Source organism: Lissotriton helveticus, chromosome 4_1 (genome assembly GCF_964261635.1).
Source record: "Lissotriton helveticus chromosome 4_1, aLisHel1.1, whole genome shotgun sequence".
NCBI classification, from domain to species: Eukaryota; Metazoa; Chordata; class Amphibia; order Caudata; family Salamandridae; genus Lissotriton; species Lissotriton helveticus.
The window spans coordinates 1,091,468,186-1,091,481,053 of record NC_136063.1 but is presented as its reverse complement, the minus strand read 5'-3'; the positions used below and the strand labels follow the sequence as shown (position 1 = coordinate 1,091,481,053).

The 12,868-nt window shown below is 50.0% G+C and overlaps 1 protein-coding gene across 3 annotated transcripts in view; it reads left to right on the top strand.

Moving 5' to 3' along the window:
• Nucleotides 1-12,868, top strand: part of TEX10 (testis expressed 10) — a 576,299-nt gene that overhangs the window by 422,222 nt on the left and 141,209 nt on the right. For all 3 annotated transcript variants that reach the window (XM_078687684.1, XM_078687682.1, XM_078687685.1), the window contains exon 10: nucleotides 2,944-3,077. In XM_078687684.1, coding sequence (XP_078543810.1) covers nucleotides 2,944-3,077 — 134 coding nt within the window. The remainder of the gene's footprint in view (nucleotides 1-2,943; nucleotides 3,078-12,868) is intronic.

The following is a 12,868-nucleotide window of genomic DNA, read 5'->3' as shown; positions in this document are numbered from 1 at the left end:
GTTCAGCCCCTCCTCTGCGAGGGTCTCCCGAGTTGTCCTAACCACTTTCTTAGGGTAAAAAAGTGCTTACCTGTGGGTGGGTCCTCAGATTCAATGTGGGACAAGACTCAAGACTCAAGCCTGAAACCAAGTCACTCTTCGATCGTCTGGACACTTGAACTTCGCTGGAGTTCGCCTGGAATCTAGAATGCATCAAGGAAGATTCCTTCTGCTCCTGGTCTCGCTATTTTTCAAGTCTCCTTCACAGTCTGTGTCTGTGCTTCTCCCACGATCTTCAACAGTCCTGTGGGCATGGAGGACACCCGAAGTAATCTCCTTTGTAGTGATGGTGTCACTTCACTACATCTGCAGGCACCGCAACAAAGCTGACCGGTCTGCTGCTACTAACATCCCGCGTACTTAGAAAAGCTCAGCAACACAGGTGGTGTTTCTGCTACTCCCTCAAGGCCTGACCTCTCCTCTTTGCAATTGTGAGGCCAGTATCCTACTCTGAACTGCTGGGACCAATCCCCTGTGCACCGCGTCTACCTACTGTTGACAAGGCTTGTTGGCTGGACACTATGAAGCATCTGTATTAGGACCCTAAATGTCTACTATAGCACTGGCTACCTGTGAAGTGTACCTGCTAATATGACACATCGGCGGACCTGGTCTATGTGGGGTCTGGTTAGGTGCCAGAAAAGACCTCTACAGTTTGAAATGGCTGCCCCAGTGGCATAATTGGGTTTAGTGAAGTATGTGATTCACCACACCATTTGGCGTGAACATCTGGGGCAGTGTTGGATGTAAGATGTAGTTCCTGAAGAAAGCAAATATCTATCTTATGGCGGATTAAGTTGACTTTTCTAGGGTCATTAAGACCACGAATATTCCAAGTTGGAAACTAAATATGTCAATCAGATATACACCAATGTCACCAAGTTTAGGGGAGAAGCACATGCACTTTAGTACTAGTTAGCAGTGGTAAAGTGCTCAGAGTCCTAAGGCCAACAAAAAGGTACAGTAAGAAGTGGAGATAAGCATGCAAAAGGTTAGGGGGGAGACCACCCTAAGGATGACCGGTCTAACAGTCCTGTCTAGGTAAGCACAATTGATCTCGTGCTGGGCTGCACAAGAAACGTTTCTCTGACTTGTATCTAACTTCCAGACATACAGAACTAGAAATTGTACACGCTCAACAGCCATCTTCTAGGGAAACACAAGTGACTGCTTGACAGCAACATCCTACAAGATCTCTTCCAAGAGTGGAACGCGCCAGAAATACACCTGTTTGCTATAAGGGAAAATGCACAACTCTTTCTCCACTGTCCGGGTTTCCAGATCCCATGGGGTTACTCTTAAGATACACTTGTCGAGGACATAAGCTTAGTTTATTTGTCCAGTAGCCCCGCTTCCAAAAGTCATCATACAGTTGATTCAGTTCATTATGCCAATGCCACTCATTGCTCCAGATTGTCCACCACTTATTTGGATCTTCACCTGTCTCTTCAAGCTCATAGGAGACTTTTGCATGGATCTATGCTCCAGAATGTAGCGCAGAATATTTCTTCTCTTGCAGTCTCTGATCTTGACAACTTGGTCCCGGGGTATCTATATCATCTATCTACCAGATGATTGCATGAAAATCCAGAAATAAGTTATTAGGTCTACTACTTGCTCTTTATATGCTTTTAAGTAGAAGTTGTTCTACTCCTGGGGCGTTCATAGACCGGTGGACCAGAGAAATTGACAACAAAATAGTGTTCTTACTTGGGTAACACATTCCATAGTTAACTTCCTGTCTGTGAAATGCATTTGGCTGCTATAACTGCTTATTGGAAGTGACTTTCTTAGACCTCCTTCTTCAAATCTCAGAGATTAAGAATGTTCTTAATGGCCATTAATGGTTCTTAGTTGGGAGACGACTCTTTTGGGATATTAACAATTTCCTTTCGAAATTAATGCCCTCTCCACTTCAACCTGTATATAGTGCGAATCTGCAGCAAATTTTGTGGAGGTGGCTCTTATTGTGGCTGTTACAACAGCCAGAAGAATGTGTGAGCTTCATACTTTATATTCAGAGGTACAGTATTTGATGTTCCATCGTAACAAGGTTATCATTAGGAAGTTGTGCTTCTTTTCTGCCCAACACAATCATGACCTGACTGTGTTAAGGGCTCTATATATTAAGTAGGTAAAGAGCTGTTTGTCGAAACAGCTGTCTCTAAATTATGGACTGACCTCCTCTAAACAAAACATAGCTAGATTGAGTTTCCTGTACAATTAATTGTTTTTCAAAAGGCCAACAAGGCCACACATGGGAAAACCGAAGGTTCATTTTATGTGTGATAGTGCAGCTGCGTCCACTGATTTGCTTAAATTAGCCCAATATGACAGTGTTGACTCTTGACCCCATAACAGGTACTGTTGTGAGGAATGTCTCTGTGCTTTTTATTTATTTAGGCACTATTTGACTTTGCCCTTCCCACTGGATATTTCCTCCGAGGTTGAGCATCATTTAACTTATTCTACACTGCTCTTTATGGATATCCAAGAGAATCCCAAGAGGAGAAGGAAAAGTTACTAACCTGTCATATTAGTTCTGTCATGGGTGTCTGTGCATAAAAAATATTAAAGTTGCTGTGTAATTTCCATAAGTGTTCTTTAGTGGATGTAACAGTGATTTTCGGTAGCTGAAAGTTACCCCCTAATCATAGCTAATGCATAACATTTAATTGCACCCCCTAATCATAGCAAATAAATAACATTGCACTAGATTCAAGCACCATAGACTGAGGTAGATCCCTGTCTGAGAGACATAGTTAACCTACAAATACCACTATATGAAAATCGTAATATGGAAGGTCCTGTGCTAGTCAGGTAGAGGAAAACGTGGGGGAATTACAGTGTCATTTAACCAGATTTACATCTCGGGCTGTGTTTCCCTTTTTTTCACGATTCTAGGATTCTCCTCAGAAGAGCTTTCCTGGCTTCAGGACCGCAGCGGAAGTCCCCATATTTGCCAAACACAGGTTTCACCTGTTCGTCTGTACCTGACAGATCACAATCAGTTTGATCACCACTATACAGTGACTGAGGTAAGCAAAATAAAATCAATCCGACTCCCAAGTACGTTGTTTCTTTTCCACTGTGGTACGCCTTCTTAAAAAAAAAAAAAAATTACATTGATGGAAATGCTTGAGCCAAAGTATTTATATATTGCTAATTCCCCAAGCATACTTTATCATCGCTTTTTTCCTAAACCATTACAGAATGGGACCAAACAAATGGCAGTCTGTTCATGTCACCCTAATGGAGTCATCTGGTGCGTGTCCCTTCTCAGCACGAGAGTACTTGCAACCAAAGTTTATTTCAGTTTCATTTTGCGGATCACTGAAGGAGCGCTTAGGTCGCTGGGTAGACTTAACTAGAGCGTCCATTTCTAGACCAACCGACACCACTCCTCTAAACACAGACACTGGTCTTTTGTTCACTTATTTTGATTTCCGATCGGTGATACAGTAGGTGATGCTGTACATTGAAAATAGAACGTTTCAATGAAGGCTAACACAAGTATGAAATATACCCAAGAATTACACACTCGTCAATAATCAGTGCTTTTTTCAAAATTATTGGGAAATGGATTTTGGAGAGCATATATAACTGTTTGAACACCTGTACCATTGTACAATCCATGCAAGCTCACTCAAAAGAGTACAACTTTTATCAGCCAAAGCTTTATATTTTAGCTGGTAATCAGAAAATATGTCCAGATTAAAACCTTCCCCTTGTTTAATGGCGCGGAGAGAAGAAAACTCTGGACAACATTAACTTAGATGTATACAGACTCCTCGTCAACACAATAATATTAACTTGCTTTCTATATAATGCATAATACCAGATGTTTTGCCATTGTGTAATGACAGCGACTCCGAATGTTATGTCACTGAAACCACATATGTCCCCTCCGGTGCACTGACGTCAGTTTCTTCTTTTCCTGCGCTGCACGCGGATTTGGAGTAGCATATCTTTGGCCGTTTTTTCGGCTGCTAGGACAAATTTTTTCATCTGAAATACTGTGCCGCCTCCTATGCTCTCTGGATTTAAATCCTTTGGGTCCTGTGCTCGACAGATGTCTGAACGGATCCACATTCTATTAGTATGTGGTGCTTGGGGGAGCATCACAATGCCGGTAGAATGTGATGCCTGTAATGTCGTGACTTGTGACGTCACCGTCACGTCGTGACGTAAGTGTCATGTGACCCACAGTTAATAAAAGTAACGGGACGCGCTCACGTCGGCCAGTCGGCGACTGAGTTGAAACCCGAGAGTTAAACACCCACCTTGGCTCCTATGATTATTGGGACGCGTGTGCCCCCCCATAGAAATACCAGAGTGCACCTTGTGTGTTGGGGCTGGCCATCTGCCCAACACAACATTTGGTGACGAGGGTGGGCATGCCCTCGCACATCGGTGTGGCGGCCGTGAGCGTGTCGTGCCGCTCGCCGGCGCTCGTGCCCCACAGACCAGCGCTGACCTGCTCCTGGCGCCTGGAGCCCGGAAGACTGCTCCCATCCAGTGCGGCGCTGGAGATCCTAAGGCCCGGCGCGGCCCGTGAGGTGAGGCTGCTGGCTGTGAGGCTCTCGGTTGTGGCGCGTGTGAGGCCCAGCAGAGAACGCTTCCGCAGCTGACGCTGCCCCGCCCGCTTATAGGAGCGTGCGGCGGAGGATAGCGATCGGCTGATGCAATCGGCGCGGTTCACCCGTATACAGTGAGCACGTGGCGCTCCAGACCCCGGCCAACAGCGCTGCCACGTGGCGATGGAGCCTGGAAACTGTGAGGGGGCAGACATTCATTGAGCAGCGAAGGAAGCTGCGAGCAAGGCCCCGCCCCCTTTCCTGGCCTCAGCTCGGCCCACCACGTGCTAGAGGGACTCTGTCGTCTGGTGCCACAGATATATTTATTTAGTGTATTTATAAAGCGCAAACCTGTCACCCAGAGGGCATCCTGGCGCTTGAGCTTGAGCGACAGCACTATTCACTTACACAGCATTTTTAGGAAATAAGTGCGTTTTAAGAGCTTTCCTGAACGGAAGATAGTTGCTGTGGGTTCTCAAGGAGAGAGGCAGGGAGTTCCAAAGTTTGGCCGCTGCCACACTGAATGAGCGGCCACCCATCCTGACTCTCTGGAACCTCGGGACTACCAACAGATGCGCAGAAGAGGATCGAAGAAGTCGCGGGGCAGAGTACCAGGAGAACATATTCTGCAGAGGTATCGGGCCCAAATGATGTATAGCTTTGAACACTAAACAAGCAGCTTTGTACAGCACTCTCAGATGTACCGGGAGCCAGTGTAATTCTCTCAAAGCTAGGGTAGAAGAACTAGACCTAGGCCATGAGAGAGCCAACTTGGCGGCCATGTTCTGCACTTGTTGTAACTTCCCCACTAGATTTTTTGGGCCCTCCAGAAGTAGTGCGTTACAATAATCTAAGCGACTTAGTATAGTACCGCGAACTACTTCCGGCCTGGCATGGGCGGGGAGAAGGGGCAGAACTTTACGCAACATGCGTAACAGCATCATGCACGTAGACGTGGTTTTATTGACGTGCAAGTGAAGCTGTAAATTCGGGCCGAAGATCACCCCCAAGTTGCGGGCAGATGACGCAGCCGAAACTGGCTCGGGGAAGGAGGCAGGCCAAAAGTCCTCTGGAAGTGCCTGCGAGATCCGATCTGCGGAACAGTAGAGGACCTCAGTCTTAGCGCTGTTAAATTGTAAGGAGTTGGCCCGTAACCAGTCCGCTGTGGCTGCCATGCAGCGATGGAATGTCTCCAGCGAGACTGCCTTAATGCCCTCCAAGGAAAAGACCAGCTGGGTGTCATCGGCATAATTAAAAGCTGAGACACCAAAAGATTTTATAAGCTGGACCAGGGGGCGGAGGTACAGATTGAAAAGTATTGGGCTGATGGCCGAGCCCTGTGGCACCCCCTGCCCTACTTTCCTTGGCTCAGAACAGAAAGGAGGAAGCGAGACCAGCTGTTGCCGACTGTCAAGATACGATATAAGCCAATCTCTTGCGTCCTCTGTGACCCCACACTCTTCAAGTCTCCTGATGAGGGTTCGATGGCAAACCGTATCGAACGCGGCCGACATGTCGAGCAGCACTAGAAAGGCTGCCCGCCCACTGTCGACACGCGAACGAAGGTTGTTCAGTACGGTTACAAGCGCGGACTCCGTCCCGTGCCCGGGGCGGAAGCCAAACTGTGCCTCATCGAACCAGCCGATGTTTTCCAGGAAACCTGAGAGCGAACGGGTCACCCATTTTTCCATGATTTTAATAGGAAAGGGGAGCAAGGAAATTGGTCGATAGTTGGACAGACAGCTCGGGTCCAGCGTTGGCTTCTTAAGCAGAGGTGACACTACTGCTAACTTCCAACACTCTGGGACGGATGCCAACTCCAAAGACTGGAGGCAGATAGAATGCAACGGTTGAAAGAGTTCCGCCTGAAAAGCCTTCCAAAATTTGGGAGGCAATGGGTCACGCGGAGAACCAGAGGACACCGTATTGGCCAAACTGCAGAACTCCTCAAAAGAGGGACGAGGAAAAGATTTTAGTTGGGGTCGACTGGAGGAAAAAACCGGAGCTCTCAAACTAAAAGCTGGAGTATTCACCTGGGGTCGACTGGGTGACCCGTCCGGAGCTCCCAGACCAGGGCCAAAGGCATCTGTCTGGGGTCGACTGGGCAGGTCAACCGGAGCTCCCAGGGCAGAAACAGCAGTTGGAAGGCCCGAGTCGGTAGGCTGGGGTCGACTGGGTAGCCCGTTCGGAGCTCCCAAGCCAGGACAAAAGCCAACTGGCCGAGGTCGACTGAGTGGGCTAGCCGGAGCTCCCAGACCGAGAGTATTGGGCAAAGGATGTTTTAAGCCCTCTAAGATTTTAGTTTTCTCTTCAAAAGCACCCGCCAGGGAATCGCACAAGGCCTGCGATGTAGGGACCGTATTAGCCACGCATATGGGGTGGGACATGTCCCTGATGATTTTAAACAGTGCTTGCGATTTGTTGGGCGCCTGATTCAAGGTGGATTCCAAAAAGGCCGCCTTAGCAAGCTTAATCTGTGCTTTATAGCCCTGCAATGCGAGCCTGAACGAGGCCTTTGCTGATGGTAAATATTGCTTCCTCCAGGCCCTCTCCGCACACAGGGAGAAGCCTGCCACGTGTGGAAGTCCACCCTTCGAAGGTAGTGCACACAGGTGGGAGAACAGGAAAAGGGATACCCCAAGCATTCCCTAGCCCACGCAGTCTACTCTGGGCACGTCTAGGTCACACGAACCAGACCTGTGCAAGTGACCCACCGCAAGAAATTTACGGGACTGCCCAAGCAGTTGAGGAAGGCCCATCACTGCCCATCCTGCACACGATCACTGTGAGGAACGTCCCCTAACACAGTCGTACTCTCCAAAAGGAACAAAACAAAAGGTGGGGCGGGATCAGGAGGTCCTGAACTTGAAACATGTCGCAGATACCACCGATTGTGCCATTCATAGTAGAGGGATCGCCATCCTCCCTTGCGCCCAAATGGAAAGATTGGGTGGACCGACTGCAGATTTTCTTTGAAGCCACCAAAGTGCACAAAGATCAGAAGTGAGCAATGTTGTTGCACCTAGGGGGAAAAGATATACATAACATTGCCAAAACACTTGTGGAAGCAAATCCAAAGAACCACCTCAACGGGCACTTCGAGCCAATGGCTAACCAGGACTATGAGAGATTCATCTTCAGGCAAGACCGTCAACTTCCAGATGAATCACTGGACACGTACCATGCAAGGCTGAAGAACTTAGCCTCAATGCGCGGGCTCCAGGATGAGACGGAAGAAATACGGGGTCAAATAATCCATGGGTGTGCCTCCGCCAAACATCGAGAACGCATCCTAGAGGAGTCTGGCAAACCTCTCGGCGAGATCTTAACCCTGGGGCGCACCAAAGAGCTGTCCAAAGCCCACGCAGCTCATATGTAGGCGGCCCTCCAAGTCCCTGTGAAGACGGAACCGGATAACGCCGTAACAACCAAACCCGCGACGCGATGGAACAAGAAAGGATCCCGCACTACGACGGCGGGGACGGCCAAAACGTGTGGATACTGTCGCAGACCGCCACACCAGCCAGCGGAAGGTCCTGCCAAAGGGAAAAGATGCTCTGGATGTGGACAATTTAATCATTTCGAGAAGGTATGCAGGGCCAAGAAATACCGCAAGCCACGGCAAATGGTTAACGCGGTGTCCGAGGAAGACAAAACACCAAGTGATATGGACGACGATGAGGAGGAAGAGCGGGTAGTCCACAAGGTGCACATGATTGGCACCGCCACCCGCAAAGCGTGACGCCTGCCCAGTGCAACATCCAGGTAGAGGCTCAAGAAGTCATGGCGGTCGTAGACACCGGGGCCACCATCAACATCATGGCCGCCGCCCTTCACCGAACATTGCGCCCCGCCCCCCTGCTACAACAGTCAACCATCAAGTGGTGTTTGCGTATGGTCAGGACACCCCTCTGAAGATCCTGGGATGTTTTAAAACATCGGTAACTCACGGAGAGCGGACTGTCAACACCAATATATATGTCACCGAAGACGGCCAAGGCATGCTTCTGGGGTGTCGGGCTGCAGAAGACCTGGGGGGGTAGTGACATTTGCCTTCAGTGTGCATCATGAGTCCATACAACATCTACTCGAGGAATTCTCCGAAGTATTTGAGGGCATCGGAAGGTTCAAAGGAAAAGAGGTTCATCTGCACGTTGACCCCAGGGTTCAACCCGTCGCTCTACGACATCGAAGAATAGCCTTCCACTTACGGCCACAGGTCGAGCAGGAACTGAAGAAACTGGAGGCCGCTGGAATCATTGAGAAAGTCACCGGTCCCACGCCGTGGGTATCCCCCATCGTGGTCACGCGGAAACCAAAGCAGCCTGGCACGGTACGAATCTGTGTTGACATGCGCCTACCAAATGCCGCAATCAAACGCGAGCGCCATATTACTCCAACAATCGATGATCTAATCTGAGAAATTGCTGGAGCCTGCTGGTTCTCCAAACTCGACTTACGGTCAGGATACCACCAACAGGTCCTTGATGAGGCGTCACGAAACATAACCACATTCTAAACTCATGTGGAGCTACCACGTTGCACTCGCCTGAGTTTCGGAGTATCCAGCGCCGCAAAGGTGTTCCAGAATGTCATACAAGAACTGATCATGGACATCCCGGGGGTAATTAATGTAAGCGACGACATCATGTTCCACGCCAAATCGTTCCCTGAACACAAGGCTCGCCTCACGCAGGTGCTACGACGGCTGCGAGATGCTGGTCTCACATTGCATAGAGAGAAATGCAAATTCCTAAAGGAGACGCTCCAATTTTTCGGTTACACCTTCTCCACGGAGGGAGTCAACCCGGATCCAGAAAAGGTGCAGGACATCAAAAAAGCTATCGCCCCTGCCAGCGTGACGGAAGTTCGCAGCTTCCTAGGCATGATAAACTATTGCGGAAGGTTTATCAAAGACCTTACCACCCTCACACTGCCGCTACGAGAGCTGACCAAGGACTCCGTTCCATGGAAGTGGGGTCCGATTCAAGACCAAGCATTCAACGACATTAAATACGCCCTCCCGGAAGCAACCACTCTGGCCTTCTTTGACCCTGAGAGAATGACCCAAATTGCCGTTGATGCAGGCCCGATGGGCCTAGGAGCTATTCTCTTGCAGAGAGGGCATCAGGAGGAAGATTGGGCCCCGGTGGCGTTTGCAAGGAGGTCCCTCACAGAAACTGAGCAGCGGTATTCTCAAATAGAGAAGGAGGCTATTGCCATCCATTGGGGGTGTCGTCATTTCCACTCATATGTCTACAGAAAGCCGTTTGTGGTCACGACCGATCACAAACCTCTTGTGGCCCTGTTCGCAGGGACATCCACGAAGCCTCCGCCAAGAATTGAAAAGTGGATGCTACAACTACAAGACTATGATTGTAGAGTGGAATACCAACCAGGATCCCGCAATCCGGCGGACTGCTTGTCCTGACATCCCAGAGCAGCCACTGACAGAGAGATGGAAGACGCTGCTGACACTGAAGAATATGTTAAATATATTACAGCCCGGTCCTGTCCAATTCCCCTGTCCATGCAGGATCTGTCCGAAGCCACCGCTAAAGATGAGTGCCTACAAGAGCCAAACTGATTTTGCAAAATCGAAACTGGCACAAGGCCAAAGAAGAATGGAAAATTCTAACAATTCCAGCTCAACAGATTATGGGAAGCTTACACCATGTGAAAGATTAACTCACTGTTGAGAGGGCATCGCTTGGTTATCCCCACGTCATTAATGGACCGATGTGTACAATTGGCCCATGTGGGGCATCAAGGCATGGTGAAAACCAAGTCGCGACTCCGCACCAAGGTGTGGTTCCCCCTAATGAATGAATTGGTGGAGAATGCTGTTCGATTGTGCTCGGCATGTCACGTTACCGGAGACCTGCCTCATCCTGCTCCAGTCATCGCAGAGCCTCCGCCACGGTCACAGTGGTCCTGTGTCAGCATGGATTTTGGCAGCCTGCCTGATGGCCGTCACGCATTGGTGGCAATCGATGATTATTCCAAGTATCCTGAAGTGGAAATTGTGACATCCCCCAATGCTGCTGAAGTGATACCCAAGATAGAGAGGATCATGGCCACCCATGGTTTGATACAAGAGTTGCGCACTGATAATGGGCCTCTGTTTCAGGGACAAGAGCTGGCCGCCTACCTCACAGCCCTTGGCATCCGACACCGCCGAATCACTTCACGCTGGCCTCAAGCCAATGGTGAGGCGGAACGATTCATTAGGACTCTTAACAAAGTCATCCGAATTGCACACGACAAGAAACAATCCATAGAGCTGGCTATCTTAAGCTTCCTTCGCAGCTACCGGCAGACACCCCATACCACCACGGGGGTAGCTCCAGCTCACTTACTGATGGGTCGAGTAGTCACTGACTCCATACCTCAATCATCCTAGATGGCAGCCAAAGGACCCTGATGACCCTCGGATTGATGCTCGTCGGAGAAAGGCCTATGCCCAAGTAAGCCACCGTCGGAATGTGCAGGAGAGCCGAATCAAAGAAGGGGACTTAGTGTTGCTCAAGAATCGCTACTATACTGGTAAATTCCAACTGCCGTATGAAAAGATGCCCTGGACTGTGGTGAACATTAAAGGAACCAGAATCATCGTCACTATATAGGGCGGGAGACCGTGACACGCAACGTGTCTCACTTGAAGAAGTTTCACCCGGAACTGTCGGCATCACCCTTCACCCTATCTGGAACTGAGGACAGTGGCCGTGGGCCCATGGGACATGTCCCTGCGGAGGAAGAGTGCAGCACTGGTGACCTGGATGACTTCTGGCTTGGAGACACTTGCGGTGCGGAGTGTGAGCTCTTCGGCTATGTTGGAAGATCGCCGCTGTGAGGTGATTCCGGAGACTGATGCAATTCCTTCCTCTGGGCAGGGTCAGTCTCAGTACCAGCTGCGGAGAAATCCTGAACTGTCGTCCAGACTGAGAGACTATATCACGTAAGACTGTTCTATGTATATCGTGTTTTGATGACTAACTGTGCCCCGGGCAGGCCTGAGTTACATTATGAAAAGTTTTAACTTGTTGCCAATTAAAGTTTTTGCCGTATTGTTTTGATCCTTGTTGGGGAGAAATGTAATGTCGTGACTTGTGACGTCACTGTCACGTCGCGACGTAAGGGTCATGTGACCCACAGTTAGTAAAAGTAATGGGACGCGCTCACGTCGGCCAGTCAGCGACGGAGGTGAAACCCAAGAGTTAAACACCCACCTTGGCTCCTGTGATTATTGGGATGCACGTGGGCCCCCCCCATAGAAATACCAGAGTGCACCTCGTGTGTTGGGTCTGGCCATCTGCCCAACACAACAATGCCTGCCAGTAGTTGAAGCCGCTGCAGGAGTGACGAATAAAGCTTCTGACGGCGCGGTTGTCACGGACTTCCAGTTCCTAGAGGCGTCTGTAGTTTTCCCGGTTTGCAGTTTGCTGGTCCAGAGGTTGTTCCAGTGAACGTCGCTCTTCACCTTGTGGTTGGCCGCAGCGGTCCCAGTCCCCTGCTACGTCTCAAGGTAACTGGTGTCGCAAGGGATGGAAGTCGCGGCTTTCTAGGGCTCCTTCGACCTGCGACATGGATTCCGGCGACTTCTCACACCCCAGTGATGAGGCCTTTGCTCCGAATCGCTCCCGCGCGTCCCCGTTTTCCCTGGAGCCGGGGCGACTTGAAACCAGATGCAAGAGTATTACAATGCTATTCATCTTGTCTTTTGATCCTCGCCTTCCTCTGGAGTGCCTGCGGTCCCCACGGAGATCAAAGGCTCATTGTTAGAAGGGGCGATCTCAGAGGGCCAGGTTGTGCTCACCCGACCACCCCAGGACCCACCTCTCCCACAGATCTTGCCGAGTCTTCTCGTGAGGTCCCCACCGGGGAGGACTTCGCGTCTAGGATCGTACACACTGAGCTTACACCACACTTACGAACGGACACCACACATAGACAGTAAAAAGGAAGTAGCACTCTGATGTACAAATGATCGAGGGATCACAAAGTCTTTGAGGATTCGGGGAGAGGGAAGCGGGACAGTCTTTTGCCTTTGGGCCAGTACGAAGCGTACCCTGCGCACAGCTCTCAATCCTCGAGCCGGGGGATACGGGAGATGATGGTCGTACTGGCTGCTTCACTCACGTCGAGTCGGCTCAGGTCGTGATGGTAGCGTCGATGGTCCAGCCGGACCAGAGTACTCCTCGAGCCGCGACGAGGTCAGCAGGGCCCGATCCGGAGAAGTTCTTGAGGAGCCG